The sequence below is a fragment of the Rhinolophus sinicus genome, linkage group LG03, assembly GCF_036562045.2.
Source record: "Rhinolophus sinicus isolate RSC01 linkage group LG03, ASM3656204v1, whole genome shotgun sequence".
In the NCBI taxonomy this organism is placed as follows: domain Eukaryota; kingdom Metazoa; phylum Chordata; class Mammalia; order Chiroptera; family Rhinolophidae; genus Rhinolophus; species Rhinolophus sinicus.
This window is the reverse complement of record NC_133753.1, coordinates 165,902,929-165,920,194: the sequence shown is the minus strand read 5'-3', so window position 1 is coordinate 165,920,194 and position 17,266 is coordinate 165,902,929. Positions and strand designations below refer to the sequence as shown.

Genomic DNA, 17,266 nt, shown 5'->3' with positions numbered 1-17,266 from the left:
CTCCTTGGTATTTACTCAAAGGAGTTGAAAACATATCCACACAAAAATCTGTATAGGGATGTTTATAGCAGCTTTATTTATAAATATCCAAACCTGGAGGCAACCAAGATGTCCTTCAGTAGCTACTATATTTCCCCGAAAATAAGACCTAGCCAGACCATCAGCTCTAAAGCATCTTTTGGAGCAAAAATTAATAAAAGACCCGGTCTTATTTTACTATAATATAAGACAAGGTATAATATAATATAATATAATATAATATAATATAATATAATATAATATAATATAATATAATATAATATATGAGACCCGGTCTTATTTTACTATAAGACCCGGTGTCATATTATACAAGACCGGGTCTTATATTAATTTTTGCTCCAAATGACGCATTAAAGCTGATGGTCCAGTTACGTCTTATTTTCGGGGAAACAGGATAAGTGGATAAATAAACTGTGGTACATCCAGGAAGTAGTATATTATTCAATGCTAAAAATTAATGAACTAAAAAGGTATGAGAATACATGGAAGAAACTCAAATGCATATTACTAAGTGAAAGAAGCCAATGTGAAAAGGCTATATACTGTATGAATCCAACTATATGTGACTCTTGAAAAGACAAACTTACGGAGACAGTAAAAAAATCAGTGTTTGCCAGGGGTTGGCGGGAGGGAGGGATTGACTAGGCAGAGCACTGAGGAGTTTTAGGGCAGGGAAACTATTTTGTAACACTATAATGGCAGATACATGTCATTATACATTTGTCCAAACCTAAAGAATGTACAACACTCAGAGTAAATCCTAACATAAACTCTGGACTTTGGGTAATAATGATGTGTCACTGTAGGTTCAATTGTAACAAATGTGCCACTCTCATGGGGGATGTTGATAGTGGGGGAGGCTTTGTATGTGTGGGGACAGATGTATCACGTTGGTGCAAAAGTAATTGCAGTTTAAAAGGTTAAAAATTGCAAAAGCCGCAATTATTCTTGCACCAACCTAATATATGGGAAATCTCTGTAACTTCTGCTCAATTTTGCTGTGAACCTAAAATTTCTCCTAAAAAAAAGTGTATTAAAAAATGTCCAAGGCAGAAATATGCTTGGCTTGTTCCAGAAATAGCAAAGAAACCACTGTGGCTTCTCTGTAGTGGAGGAGAGGGATAGGAGGCAGAGGCCAGGCCACCAAAGGCCTGTCAGGCCAAGGGAAGAAGTGTGAAGATACAGTTGTGTGGGGCCATTTAGTGTCCCCTAATGACTTGTTTTTACAAAAATGTGATAAATAGAAATAATTGATAGTTACAATGATGACTGTGAAACTAAATTATGAATAATATGCTTCATTTTCTAGAGAAAGCTTTTAAAAATACATTATTGTATCTGCATTCAAGACCCTATGGGATAACGTTTTTCCTGCCACTTGGGTGCCACAGGGCCAGCTACCATGAATAGCCTGTCCCTGTCCCTCACGAAGCTTGATGCCTAGCCTCCCACCAGACTCCTACCAGCCAAATGCTTGTGCACTGGTGCCGCAAACAATCTGACACCCAATAGTTCCTCAACCATTGTTTTTATGAAGCAGCCCAACCCATCTGTAAATGTAATCACTTCAAATGCCTGGTAATTTTCACACCTGAAATAAATTCTTAGTCTCCCTGTTTCAAAGCCTGAAGTATTGCAAGTTTCATGTTACTTTAACTCTTGAACCTAAAAAGTAACTACCAGAAGAATGAAACTAAATGTTTTTATCTTAAATATTCTAAGTTAGTTCCTCATGAGTGAATAAGTAAAAGAAATTGTACTCTAGATGTTTAGTAAATGTTGACTCCATGTTTCTTTATTTCCCCCACTTCTTCCGCCCCCCCCCCCCCCCCACTTCAAGCCCGTTGTTTCTCAGTCAGGCAGCCCAGCTCTAGGGACAGCCATTGTTCACAATCTTAGCTGTAAAGCGCGAAGCTCACCGGCCTCAGCATTAGGAGCATGGCGCTCCAACCACCTGAGCCACCAGGCTAGCCCCTGACTGTGTTTCTGACAGCATAAATTGTTGACACTGAAATTCAATGACCTCTGTTGCTTACTGTAAGAAGAGTCTTAACCTAAAATGTTCACCTAAAAATGTAATTCAGAATTTGCTTACTGAATTGAATTAAGGTTTTGTATTAGAAATAAACACTGTGGGAGTAATTCTGGTATACTGTGTTGGTGGTTTTGTGCAGGATGCTTAGAATACCATGGCCCTTACAATAATTGTATACTCTTCTGGCCTCTTTCCCAGATTTGCTTGAAAAGGGTCAGAAGACAAGTTGAAATTAATGACACATGAATGCTGAATGCCAATTAGAGGTGTCTTCAAAGGAATAATTAGGCAGACTTAATAAGGGGATTATGAGAAGAAAAAGCTTTGGGCAAATTATACATTGAAGGAAAAGAAGATGCGAAACAAAGCAACTAGAAGAGATTGGAATTAATATTTCAGGAAGTGATTTTTTTTACTTACTTGTCTTAAAATGATACAAATATGTACAGTAAGACAGAAAAACGGAGAGGAATGATCACTGATCTCAGACAAGGACAAGAAGTAGGAGTGGAACCCATCCTGGTGCATACACCCTGGGTTTGTAATTTTGAGACCCCTATTTTCTTTATGAAGGAGGACCGAGTTTTCGTTTTCCAAAATAACAGTAACAGCAGCAACAGTGGCAACTAACACTTAAACTGTGTTTACCACATAAACTGTTTGCCGCATATTAATCTTTCTGTTTCGTTTTCTTCGTCTGTAAAATCGGAATTACATTACGTATTACCGAACCCCCACAACAACCCTAAAAGGTAGGTAGCTGACACCCAATAGTTCCTCAACCATTATTTTCATGAAGCTGCCTAACCCATCTGTAAATGCCATCACCTCAAACGCCTGGTGATTTTCACACCTTAAATAGATTTTCAATCTCCCTGTTTCAAAGCCTAGAATAGGAAATGCTCAAGGCTATATAGCTAGGTGTTGTCATAAGGTAGATTCAAACCCGGCACCCTGGCTGAGAAGTCTAAGCTCTCATTCACTGCACTACATACGTTTTAAGAAGAGACATGCAAAACGCTAGCTCTCTGTGCAGACTTACCTTGTTGTAAACTCTCCAGTGCCTTCCTTCCTACACCACCCTTTGCCCCTTAATTAGTCCAACACAAAACCTTCCTTACTTTGCTCTTGTCTTTTCTTCCCTGTCTTGCCTAAAGGCTCCAGGGGTAGACGGTGAAAGGGCGCTGCTTTGTCAGCGTACAGCTCCAGCATCTTTCTTCTTAGGGAAATCGCTAATATTCGTTGAAAATCCTTTATCAGATGCGTGGGTTAAGTCATTCAAGGAACATCCACTGAACGCTCAGAGTGGGAACGTTTAGCAGGAATGCAAATACTGTATTAATTTACTTTCTAGGATGAGATTTTTAACTTAAAAGCCTAAAAATTCTCAGACAATTCGCTCCTGAATAGAAACCTTCCCTCGCGGCGCACACTCCGGCGCCTCACTGCACCGCACTGTCCACGAGGGGGCAATAGCGGCTACAGAGTCGGACCCGGGTCGAGCGCGGCAGCTCTGCTATCGCTTGCTCTCGCCTGGCGGTTCTCGGCCATAGATTAGTGCAGCTGGGGACGTGGGAGGGTGCGGGCCCCGCCCCCGGCCGGCGGCTGCGGCTCAGCTCCGCAGTCGGCTCTGCCAGCGGAGCGGCGAAGAGGGCGCGACAGGCGGGCGGGGGCTCAGGAGTGCGCGCTGCCTTCGGGGCTCCTCTCCGCGCGCCAGGGCGCGGGCTCCCCCTTGGGCCCCTCTGGCGGGCTCGGGGCGCCGGGAGTTGGGGGCCGCCCGCCGCGGTGCCGGGACCATGGCGCTGCGTGCCCGGGCGCTGTACGACTTCAGGTCGGAGAACCCGGGCGAGATCTCGTTGAGGGAGCACGAGGTGCTCAGCCTGTGCAGCGAGCAGGACATCGAGGGCTGGCTTGAGGGGATCAACAGCCGCGGCGACCGCGGCCTCTTCCCGGCCTCGTACGTGCAGGTGATCCGCTCCCCAGATCCCGGCCCAGTGGGCGACGGCGGCCCGGGTGCCCCTGCCCGCTACGCCAACGTGCCTCCCGGCGGCTTCGAGCCCCTGCCCGTGGTGCCTCCCGCCTCCTTCAAGCCGCCGCCCGACGCCTTCCAGCCGCTGCTGCAGCCGCAGCAGGCGCCGCAGCCGAGCACTTTCCAGCCGCTCAGCGCCGGCTTCCCGTACGGCGGGGGCGCCCTGCAGCCGTCGCCTCAGCAACTCTACAGCGGCGGCTACCAGGCCAGCCAGGGCAGCGACGATGACTGGGACGACGAGTGGGACGACAGCTCCACGGTGGCGGACGAGCCAGGCGCGCTGGGCAGTAGCGCGTACCCGGACCTCGACGGCTCGTCGTCTGGCGGCGGGGGCGCGGCCGGCCGCTACAGCTTATCCACACGCTCCGACCTATCGCTGGGCTCCCGCGGTGGCTCGGCGCCCCCGCAGCACCACCCGTCGGGGGCCAAGAGCTCAGCCACCGTGAGCCGCAACCTCAACCGCTTCTCCACCTTCGTGAAGTCGGGCGGCGAGGCCTTCGTGCTCGGGGAGGCGTCAGGCTTCGTGAAGGACGGGGACAAGCTGTGCGTGGTGCTGGGGCCCTACGGCCCCGAGTGGCAGGAAAATCCCTACCCCTTCCAGTGCACCATCGATGACCCCACCAAGCAGACCAAGTTCAAGGGCATGAAGAGCTACATCTCCTACAAACTGGTGCCCACGCACACGCAGGTGCCGGTGCACCGGCGCTACAAGCACTTCGACTGGCTGTACGCGCGCCTGGCGGAGAAGTTCCCAGTTATCTCTGTGCCCCACCTGCCCGAGAAGCAGGCCACTGGCCGCTTTGAAGAGGACTTTATCTCCAAGCGCAGGAAGGGCCTGATCTGGTGGATGAACCACATGGCCAGCCACCCGGTGCTGGCGCAGTGCGACGTCTTCCAGCACTTCCTGACGTGCCCCAGCAGCACTGATGAGAAGGCTTGGAAACAGGGCAAGAGGAAGGCGGAGAAGGACGAGATGGTGGGCGCCAACTTCTTCCTGACTCTGAGCACGCCCCCTGCCGCCGCCCTCGACTTGCAGGAGGTGGAGAGCAAGATTGATGGCTTCAAGTGCTTCACCAAGAAGATGGACGACAGCACGCTGCAGCTCAACCACACGGCCAACGAGTTCGCACGCAAGCAGGTGACGGGCTTCAAGAAGGAGTATCAGAAGGTGGGCCAGTCCTTCCGCGGCCTCAGCCAGGCCTTTGAGTTGGACCAGCAGGCCTTCTCGGCCGGCCTGAACCAGGCCATCGCCTTCACCGGAGATGCCTACGACGCCATTGGCGAGCTCTTCGCCGAGCAGCCCAGGCAGGACCTGGACCCCGTCATGGACCTGTTAGCGCTGTATCAGGGGCACCTGGCCAACTTCCCTGACATCATCCACGTTCAGAAAGGTAAAGCCTGGCCTTTGGAGCAGATGGTATGGAATGTGTTGTTCGGGGTGAAAGGGATGACGTTGACAGAACTACTGTACCTCTTTCAGACTAATATCCTACAGGTCTGGAATCGAGCAGGGATGTGGACAGCTATGCTGTTTCCCTGAGTGTACGGGGGCCTGTGGGCAGGTAGCATCCTCCTTAAAATGTTTCCAGACTGGGAGTGGGTACCCTTCAGAGAAGGTTCTGAGAGTACTTTTTATGACACTGCTATCATTTTGGAGTTTGAATATTGAGTAATGAGTTTCTGGAACCTGTAGTCTTGTGTCTAAGGTAGAATTAGAATGGAACCCAAATCGTGTTAGGCATCCATTTGAACACTGCAGTGTTACTTAACGATGGGTTTCGGGAAGCATGGAAATAAAGGGGAAGAATTGATATCGGCAAATAAAGGTAAGTTTGTTTTCACGCTCCACACCTCTCAGTCCCTGCTTGTGTAGCGGAATTAGGATTAATTCTCTCAGTTACTAGCTGGGGCAGTTTAAGGACTTCTGCACAGGCTTCTTGCTTGCAACCTTTATAAAATTTTAGGAAGTTTTAAGAAAGTCTGTTTAAGCTCAGTTATTTTGAGTTTGGAGTCTATTGAGACTGAAATTAAGAATATTATTTAGGAAAATGATGTAGGGAAACTACCTAGAATGTATAGAATCTAATATTGTGTATGAGAACAGTATTTCTGGTATCCCAGTGATTTAGCTGCCCAGCTGTCAGAGCTTGTTTTATAAATAATTTTTAGTGTCCCTAACTTCCGTTAAAGCACTGAAAATTGCAGATTATTATTTTAAAAAGTGGTACCTGTCCTAACATCCCTCACTAATTTGCATTCTGATAGAATGCCTTGAATGAGAGAGAATGGGAGGTGTTGGAGTTAGGGAGGTGGTTCATGGGGTGGGGGGGGAGAGGGAATCACTTAATCTAACTTCCTTCGAGGGTGGAAACCTTGGGTTATCAGGTCTGGTCTTCTGTAATGAAGTGCTCACTGCCTTTCCAGATCTGCCAGCCCAATTATAAACAACCTTGACCTTTGCAATATTCTTCCTTGTATGTATTTGACTAAAATTTGCCTGTCTTGATTCTCTTTCTGTTCCCTGGAACCATACAAAATAAGTCTATTTCTCATCAACATGTCAGCCCTTGCGACCTTTGGAGACAGCAGTCTCACTTCCTTCCCCTCTGCTGTTCTCCTTCCCTTCCAAGTGTGTGAGTCCTCTGACTCACATTTTGTAAAGGCGGTCTAAAATTGAATTAGCTGTTTGAGCAACCATATCGCTGGCAGCCTATATTGGACCTGCTTCTACATTCTCTACGTCTTTTTTTGGCATAAATTGCTATGAATCCTTGACTTTTTGGCTGGTGCTGGTGGGACTGACTCTTTGAACCTTTAATGCAAGACCTTACATTTAAGTTTCATTGTTACATCAATCTGGACCCATGTTGACTGCCTTTTTACATTTTTATGTGAACTTAATGCAAATTGTTGGTAAATAGTTGAAAGGGTAGAGCCAAGTACAGACACCTGCAGCCTTGACACAGGTGACTTTGTACTAACGGGTGGCATCACTTCATTCACTGGTTTTACTGTCATTCAGACCACATACTTGGTTCTGTCAAGTACCCTGCTGTTGGAATTATTAGAAAGCGTATGATGTTTGTTCTGAAACCTGTTTTGAGTTTACAGCAGTAGTCTATGTAGTCTTATTAAACCGTGTGGTTTATTTATTTTTTTAATCCTAAAACTAAAATGATTTCCTATTGCTTGGGATTTGTGCAACTGCCTTCATTAAAACCAGTACCATTTTATGTGTTTAAACAGATTCAAGCGCACTGAACGTAATCTGTAGACACTTCGGAAAGAACACCGGTTGATACTCAATATAGTTTGTTTCTGCTGTAGCCTTGGTGTATAACGTTTAGGGAGCCTGTGTCCCTAGATGTCATGTCTTTAGAATGTACTGCCTTTTAAAGCAGTAGTGTGCAGTGCATAAGGCTAAAAGCATTTGCTTACAACCAGTGATTATCAAGGATGCTAGTGTTGGCGATTTTTAGGAATGCAAATGAGACAAATATCATAAGCCAGGCTAAATAAATAAAGTTTTTTTTAACATGTTATGGATCTTCAAAACTTGTGGTTGTAAAGAGCAGCTCACGCCCCGCCGCCACCACCACCTTGATTACCCTGTTGCTATTGGAATGAATCTTTTTTGAGGCTGTGCATTTGGGAGTTTGTTTACAGGTTGTTCTTTTCCCCAAGGTCTCAAAGCGTAATCACATCAAAGGTCTTAACTGTGACTTTTGAGAGAAGACCAACAACAAAAAAAGATAAATGAAAATCTTTAAGCAATTTAAACAGTCTTTTGTTATAAACATTTGGTCCAAAGTTTACATTTCAATTTAGGGAGAAATTAAAAAATTCGAAATAATTATTTCAACTCTCAAGTTCTCATTGTTTATAGTAAGAGAAAAGTGGTTTCACTACTACATTGTATATGTTCTAATCATACATTAGGAGGTCCACATTCAGATGAGACGGAAAATGATTGGAAAGTGCTTTTAATTATGTTTCTCCCCCACCCCCCTTAATTCCTGGGAGAAAGGACAGGAATATTAGACTCCTCTGAGCTATTTTATCCAGGAGCATGCTTTTCGTGTTCTAAATCTGTGCTGTTTTATGCTGGATCTGCCAGCCACATGTGGCTGTTCAATTAAAATAAATAAAATAAAGTCGGTTCCTCAGTCACACTGCTGTGTGTCAAGTGCTTTATAGCTTGTGGCTCCCGTATTGGACAACAGATGCAGAACATTTCTATCACCGCTGAAGGTTCTGGACAGCGCTTGCTGGACAGTTGGCTATGGTTTGACTTTCAGTTGTGTCATAACTTTCTCCAGCAAATGAATGATCTTTTCATGTACTTTTCAGATAGTTTTATTTTCACTTGGTCATTTCATGATACCCCCTACCTTTCTCTATATGCTTAAGTAATGAAAACTGGGAGCAGAAGCAGGCCTTGCTACCTGGTAGACCCCTCTTTACAGAATTTGCCAGGCATTCAACTAGTGAGTGATATTTCTGTGCTGTGAGGACAGCCATCTGCTTTGCAGCCTGCCTTCAAGTCCCACTCAGAAAACACAACTGGTCTCAGGATGGACCTCTGAGGCTGGTGAGGAACCAGCTCCAGAATGAGGGTGGAAAACTGAAGTACTCTTAAATGTGGACTGGCGTTTTTCTGCCTATACTTACTACTGAAATCATTGCTCAAACTTAATAATGGTTTTAGTGTAAGTACTTCTGCAAAAGTGAAGAGAGCCATATGGTTCCTTTAGCTAAAAGAGAATTCTAGAATTCTAATTTTTTCATTGACTAATGGAGTCTTAGATAATCTAACAGACCTATTTTTGGTTAATGGAGTTGAGTGTAGGAAGAAGGCAGCTTGCTCTAGTCTGCAGTACAGTAGATAGAATTTTAGAATCTGTTTGAATTTTATTCATATTTTGCTTTGTTTTAACAGGAATCCCTTAAATTCTTTGCTCATTGATCCCGGACTAGGCAGTATGCACATGTCCATCACAGCTTTGTAACCCTGTGGTCTTAATTTTCTTTTCTTGAAATGGTAGCCTTTTATCTTCTCTGTCTTTTTCATCCCTGCTTGCAGTCTGCTTTTATAATACTGATGTTGGTGAGTTTGGAGTAGTACATAGAATATATTTCACCATCAGTTTCTTAGCTTACTCAGTTTTGTTTTCAAAGGTATGATTAATCTCTAGTATATAATAAAGCTTAATCTGCATGGCAGCGAGTCATGATGTAAAAGCTTTAGGCTTATCTCTGGGGGAATATTGCCAAAGGAAAAGACTGTAAACATTAGATGATGAGAAATATTGGTTTCATCTTTGTTTATGAATATGGACTAGATAGCCGGAGGGAGACACTTTAAGGGAGATTTTTTTTTTTTTTTTTTTTGGTAAGTTTCAGGTGCACAAAACAATGCAATAGCCAGATGTTTCACCCCCCACAAAGTGACAACCCCCCCTCCACGGGAGATTTCTTTATTCCAGAGAAAAAGTATAAAATCATGTAAAAGTGATTTGTTGGTAAATGTAGTCTGAGGGTGTAAAGCAGAGAGTCAGAACTAGACAAGTAAACGGGCTGGCAGTCCTGTTTTCTGTACTCTGAAATTAAATATTCAGGGGCTACTTCATTGCTCTCTGTAAACGTTCCAGATGGAGCCTCTTTTCAACAAAAAACAGCCCCGGGACCTCAGGAATGGTACACCAGCCGTGGGCCGATCAGTCTTGCGGGGTAGAATTTCACCATTGTGCTTCCTTTCACCACGTGTAGGGTCGGTCTAATGTCCCTCCGACATTAATTAAAGATAGCCAGAGTCCCGGCAGGGCATGCAAGGTAAGGCTGGGCCACAGTGAGCCCTTCCCTATCTGCTCCCCATTCTCCTGTGGCTAAAAATAGCCCTGAGAGGGTGGTGCCAGGAATACAGAGAAAAGGTCTAATAAGCGGGCTGTTTACAAACTCATCCTTATTTTGAAATCTCTGGGCTAGAAATCGAGGTCATTCATCTTTTTTGTTTTGGCCCCATCTTAATTGAACCTGTTTCTCCTCTCTCCTATTTCTACCCCCAGTTATTTTTTAAGGAGACTTCAGTTGTAGTCTTCACCTTTGGCTCAGTCTGTATTTTCTTAGTGAAAATAAGGTTACTTTGGGGACTTTTGAAATGGATCACTGAGTTCCCCGGTTAAAATGTCAGCGTGGCTGGTCACGGTCAGGCTTGGTCATGAAGCTAGGTGGTGGTGACACTGCTAACATCGCCTTGTCATTCCTCTCTCAGAGTCCTCAGAGTCACACTGGGAAGCCCAGTCTGTTAGGCTCCTCACCACAGGACTGAAGGAGGCAGGGGCCTGCACTCCGACTCACGCTCTTCTGATAACTCGGATTCAATTAGACTTTCCTCTTTATTCAGAAATGTCATCCACACAGGTTCCTGCCTGGTCATCTTAGGATTTCTAAACACGATGGTGGAACCCAAACAACTGAGAAGTTCGGGGGGGGGGGGGGGGGTCAGTTCCCTCACAAGCATAAAACTTTCCTTAACCGACGTTTCTTTTCTTCAGGCTGAATAAAAAATCTATTACTGTATTGTCTCAAAGTATTTTAAAATCAAAGTTTAATATCAAGTTAGATTTAATTTGCCGTTTATTTATGAAGCTCTGTGATACCGTGAACTAAATGATTATCATAAATAATGGCACAGTAATGCTTAGCTCTGTTTGGAGAGACTGCACCCAGAAAACCTGTGCATTTGTTATCCCACGTGTACAGAGCACAGAGCCATACCTGCAGGAGGGATGGCCGGGACTCTGTGTGATCCTCACTGGGTTCTTTGACTAGTGACAGAGAAGCCATGTGCCGGGTTGCTAAGAGCCCCGCCAAGCCTATGCAGAGGAAATGGGGCTGGCCTGCGTCTGATGAACAAGCTGAGTCAGCTGCACCAATAAAGGGACCTTGTGCCAAGCCAAGCGCCACATGTGCAGTGTCATCACAGTGGCCAGTGCGGAATCTGGGGGACCAGTAGTGGGTATGCCAGGAGCTTTGGACAAGTTATTTTAACCTGTATAAGCCTCAGTTTCCTTACTGGCAAAGTAGGAACACTTCCTCATAAGGTCACTGAATGCTTAATTTTGAAAAGTATTCATTAATAGAAAGGTACTTTTACCATGGGAGGCACTCATTCTCTTTAAAAGACAATTCCAGTCATCTTCTCTCTCCATCCAGATAGCCTATTACCACCAGAATTGTAGTATAAAAACAAAAGTATAAAAACCCAAGTAGTCATCGGTATAGCAGTTGAATATTGTATTTTAATACAGCTAGCTGGCCTGCAATGCACACCAGGAGAAATGGTAACAGGAATAAATGTCTGTGTTATTTGGAGTCACCATTTTGTTGCTATTCACATTAAAGAGTTTATGTAAATTATCCCCTGTCAGCTACTCCGTCCTCCAAATTGTTTGTGTCCTTGCGCAAATCACTTTGACTTTTCTGAACTTCAGTTTCCTCATCTGTAAATAGGAGGTTCATGATTTCCTAGGGCTTTTTTGTTGTTGTTAGTTGACATTTTTTTAATAGCATCATTTCTACCTTGAAAGTAAAATACTCTAAGTATACGATGAACAATTAGACATTGTTTCAGGGTAGTTTCAATAGCATTCTGTCTGCTTACGTGACTTTGTAATTTGGGCCCATGAAAATCCTTTATCAGTTGATGTGAAAGAACATTCATGTACATTTAGTTCAGATCAGCAAACCTGCTTACCCAACCAGGTGCTACAAATGTGAAAATGATTAATACCTGGCCTCCTGCCTATTGGCAGAGCTCCCAGCTGTTCTGTAGCGAAGGTGTGGTGGATGGCTGGACAAGTTCTCTCTGACCCAAATGAAGGGTGTAATTAATAGAGTCACCAAAGAGAGAAATTGTGATGGATTTTCCCTCCTACAAAATGTGTACTTCACTTTGAGTTCTCAGTAGTATCTCCTTTCCAAAAGTAGAAACCATTTCGTATTGTTGATCTTGTATTTGTGTCCTGATTAAACTTTAGTGTGAATGAGCTTTAATCCACATGTCACTTCTACTCCTTTTCTTAGAACTTTTTATCTCTCGTTGTGATTTTATGTATGATTTAGCAAGTAGGAAGACAGTGGTTAGGAGATTGAGTTAAAAGCATTAAATTTATTCATGGGATCCTTTGAAAAATAAACCTGATTTTATTCAATGAATGTTTCCATGTCCATCATAGGTCAGGCACTAGTAAAGATGCTAGGGTTGCATGAATGGCCAAAACCAGCAAAGATCACCACCCCTGTGGAGCTTGTATTCTAGCAGGGTGGAGACACAATGAAAAACACACACAGTAATAAATTGTATGTTGGAGTGTGGTATGTGTTAGGGTAAAAGACTACAAGCAGAGCAGGGCAGGTGGGGATGGGGACGCAGAATGAAGTATTAAAGAGGGTGGTCAAAGTTGGCCTCACTGAGAAGGTGAAATCGCAGCGGAGACTTGGAGGAGGTGGGGAGTTAGCCAAACAGGTGTCTGGGGGGAGCTCTCAGGCAGAGGGTACAGCTAGAGCAGAAGCCCTGCCCCCCCCCGCTGCACAGCAGGGGGGCAGTGAGGCGGCCAAGCGATTGGCCCTCAGAGGATCCTTGTAACAGGTGAGGTCACGGAAGTTCTGATTCGCAGGGCTTTGTAGGTCATTGTGGGACTTGTAGTAAAACCTTGAGTGAGACAGGAATCAGCAGGGTTTGAGCCAAGGAACGATGTACAACTGAACCTTTAAACAGATGTAACTCCTGTTTCTGTGTTGTTAATAGAATGGGGAGGGGTGAGGGTGTCAAAGGTAGGGTCAGGGAGCCAGTGGGAAACTATTCCAGTAATGCAGGTGAGAGACAATGGAGGCCTGAACCCGGGTAGGGACTAGGAGACAGTGAGGGCGGGCCCCACTCGGGGTATGGTTTAAAGGTAGAATCAACAGGTTTTCCTCGGGATCAGAGGAAGAGGTGTCATCAAGCGTGACTCTGGTTTTGGGCCTGAGCAGCAGTAAGAAAGGCGTTTCCATCAGCTGAGATGAGGAAGGCTGTGAGTGCAGCAGAGGTGGGGAGGGGCAGCCCGTACTTGAGGTTCATCCTTGTAGATTAACAGGCTCATGCGGCTGTTCTACACCCCCCACCCCCACACAGGCACAGACAACGAGGCCTCAGGTCTGCTTCTTTTTCTCAGAGCATCCCAGTTGGCCACGGTCCTTTCCCAAGTAACCATCACGGATGGAATGCTAACTCGTGTGCCAAAGACTATATGCATTGCTCTGTTCCTGGGTAGTGTGTGGCGCTCGTGTTTTATGTTCCTGTAGTATGTGGCTCCACTGTTCTGTATGTGCATAGTAAGTGCTTCACGAATGCTTGTTGAATTCATGAAGTAGGAACTCAATAAGTGCTTCTTGGTTGATTTTGAAATAGATGTCTTCTGTGATTTATTGAATGTTTTTGTTCTTCTGTTTATATGATGATGGATAACAGAGTTTAATAGTGTATGAGAAATAAAGATAGGGTCTGGATATATTTTATGGGTGAAGTCATTAATGAACATGTGAGTGATTTAAAAGTCTCAGACTTACACATCTATGAAATGACGTTCTAAAATTCATTGGGGAGAAGGAGTTTGAAAATGCTTTATTTCATGTGTCAGAAAAATTAACATTTTGTACCTCATAATTTCACTTTATATTGATTCTTGATGTATAAGTATTTCATTGTAATACTTTTCCTGGGGTCCCTTTTGTTTAACTCAAAGTGTAAGATCCAGAGGGAGTGAATTCACCTCATTGAATGTCTTGGGTACACAAAGCACTGAGCGTAGGTGTTGAGCAGTAGGTACCTGTCCTCCTGGATGGTGCAGTTCCGTAAGGGAGGAAGGATGTGTATGCAGGCCATTGAAATAGGTTGATTTAAATTAGTGCCTGTAGTAGGAGCGCATGTGCGTCCAGAGGATGTCAGTGTCAATGGTGTTCGAGTCTTGGGTGGGTCGCATTTGTTTTTCCCCTTTGAAAGATGGTTATATTTTGACTTTTGGAGGAATATAGATGGAAAGTGCATTCTTGATCTTAGAAATGCTTTAAGATAGGTTTGAATAGCTAATTCACTGCATGCCTAGTGCTCAGCCCTTGGGGTGGTTACAGCTGTAAGTTGGGCCCCACCCTGGCTCTATTGAATCAAAATGTCAGGAACATGCAGCCAGGACATCGGCGTTCTCAAAATCACATGATTTGGACATGCTTCTAGGTTGACAACTGTTGCTGAAATGATGGAGGGAGCACTGAGGAAGATCAAACAGCGTGTGGATGTGGTCAGGCCTGCACTTTAGATGGACAGGTCCTGGTGACAGGAGTAAAAGGTGGCTCAGGGTGGGGCAAGGTGGGAAGCTCATATAGTGATTCAGGCAAGACGTGATGAAACCCTAAATCGAGGAGGTGTCCATCGGGGTGAGGAGGAGGAGACAGAAGCGATTGTGTGCCTACAGGAGTGGCATAGGCGACAGGGAGGAATATAAAATGACCTGCAGACTAGGGGTTGTGGAACCAGTGGACATGCTTGGAGGTGGAGCAGGGTCTGCAAATTATAGCCTGTGGTCCAAACCCACCCAGCTGCCTGTTCACAGCACTTGAGCTAAGAATAGTTTTTTAATTTTTAAATGATTCCATTTTTAATGGTTATGTAAATAAGCCTGGATTTGCCTTGAGCTGCAAAGTGTCAAATATTTACTCTTTGAAACTTAAAGTGTTTGATGACTCTTGACTTGGAAGTCAAGCAGATTAGGGAGTTGGAATATAAGTAGCAATTGCCATTAGGAGCTGCTAAGGTATTTTGAGTATTTACTATGTGAGTAGCAGTATTCCGGGCAGTTACATACATGGTGTCGAATTCCATTCAAGAGCAAATGTGACAGCAGAATGGTTGTAAGCATAGAGTCTACAGCCTGATGCAGTTGAGCTCCCACCAGCTTCACTGTAACCTTAGGCCATGGACTTACCTTCTCTCAGCCTCAGTTTCCTCATATGCAACATGGAATAACCATTTTGTAGAAAATCATTTTAAACTTTAATTTTAGCTACTGTATTTGTTTCCTAGGGCTGCTGTAACAAATGACCACAAACTGGGTGGTTTAAAGAAACAAATTTATTTTCTCACAGTTCCAGATGCTGGAAGTCCGAAATGAAGGTGTTGGAAGGGCCATGCTCCCTCCAAAGGCTCTGGGGAGTTGTAGGATTGGGGGTCCTTCTATGCTTCTAGCTTCCGGTGTTTGGCAGCAAGCCTTGCTGTTCTTTGGCCTGTAGACTCCAATCTCTGCCTCCATCTTTACCTGGTATTCTTCCTACATGTCTGTCTCTTTGTCTTCTCTTTTGAGGACTCCATTTACGGGATTTAGAGCCCTCCCTAATCCGGTCTGACATCACCTAAACTAACGACGTTACAAAGACTATTTCCAACAGTCATGCGCTGCTTACCAGTGAGGAAATGTTCTGAGAAATGCATAGTTAGGAGATTTTGTCCTTGTGTAAACGTCACAGAGGGCATTTACCCACACCTAGATGGTCCATACAGCCTGCTCACACCTAGGCTGATGGTACAGGCTGCCGCTCCTACGCTACAAACCTGCACAGCGTGTTACTGAAACAACATGAGATTAAATCAAACACGAGAAAATGATGCAATCAAGAGACTGTAAACATGAGATGTATGAGGCTGCTGCCGGCGTAACACGACATACTGTTGTACAGCAAACTTTTTTTATAAGTAGAAAGTACACTCTAAAATAATAAGTATAGTATAATAAATACATCAGCCAGTTACAGTCATTTATTGTCATTGTCAAGTATTGTATACTGGACACAATTGTACGTGCTATACTTTTATACGACTGGCAGCTCAGTAGGTGTGTTTACACCAGCACCACCACAAACACGCGAGTACCATGTTGCGCTATGATATTATGTCACTGGGCGGTAGGAATTTTTCAGCTTCATTATAATCTTAAAGGACCACCATCTTTCATATATTTGTAGTCAGTCGTTGACCGAAACGTGGTTATACAGTGTGTGACAGTAAGGCCACAATCACAGGTTCCAGGTGGACATGAATTTGGGGGAATTCTCTTCAACCCTGTGCAGCTGTTAACTCTCCAAAGAGGTATTATCCCCATTTGGTACCAGTGAAAACCTGAAGCCTGGGGAAGTTAAGTGATTTCCAGGATCACACAGCTAATGAGAGCTAGGATTTGAGTTCTTTTTCTTTTTTTTGCCTCGACCTCAGACCCATGCTCCTTATGCCACAGTACCTAGTTTGCCTGGTAGAAAATTGAGTTTTACTCTACAGGCAGTCAACAAGTTTGAAATTAATGAAGAAATGGTACCTGAATCATGATTAAAAGAGCGAACATATTTTGAGGGATTACTGTATGCTACGCATGATGCTTCACATTTTATAGTCAGTGATCCATTTAAACCTCAGGAGATTTTGAGGTACATACCCTCATTATCCCCAATTTGTGGACAGGAGGGGAAGTGTGAGTCCTCGGAGGCGTCGCGGCGTGCAGTCTGGCTCCTGGGCAGGGCTTCACGAAGCTCCCGTTGGTTCAGTACACCTGACGGGCTGTGAGTTACACCAGGCGAGAGGGTGGCTTTGGAAGGGAGCAAGTGACATCAGCTTCAGGAGGTGGCTCTCTTGAGTCTCGAGTTACCTTTGAGGTTTTAAGTTTGGGTGACAGAAAGTAGTGACGCCAGGAATAGAAGCAGGCAGGTTAAGAAGAGGCAGGATTCAGGGGAAAGGTAAGGAATGGGGCTGAAGGGAGTCTTAGCAATCCTATTTTCTGGGCCTTTTATTATATTCAGTTGTATTGACATTTGCGATGTTCACAAAAGCTACCTGTTGTCTGCAGTAAGACATCTTTAACTAAATATGCACAGATGTCAGCATGGGTTATCTGTAAGTTTTCATGTTTTATGACTTGTATTCCATGTCTATTTTAAAATGATGTATTTCTAGGTGCTTTGTTTTATCTTTGGTTGGTTTCTTTATGATCTAGTTCGAGGAAGTCCAGATGCGGCCAGAGTAAAGATTCCTAGCCACTGGAAACCTGGTCCCTGCCAGCTTGAAGAAACAGGACAGCCCCAGG

The 17,266-nt window shown here is 44.6% G+C and overlaps 1 protein-coding gene across 2 annotated transcripts in view; it reads left to right on the top strand.

Annotated features, from left to right (window-relative positions):
- The first annotated feature begins 3,692 nt into the window (after window positions 1-3,692).
- Window positions 3,693-17,266, top strand: part of SNX18 (sorting nexin 18) — a 69,672-nt gene continuing 56,098 nt past the window's right edge. The window contains exon 1 of one of the 2 annotated variants that reach the window (XM_074328944.1): window positions 3,693-5,494. In XM_074328944.1, the coding sequence (XP_074185045.1) occupies window positions 3,871-5,494 (1,624 nt within the window). In that variant the 5' untranslated portion in view covers window positions 3,693-3,870. The remainder of the gene's footprint in view (window positions 5,495-17,266) is intronic. The other variant, XM_019756147.2, reaches the window with a different exon arrangement.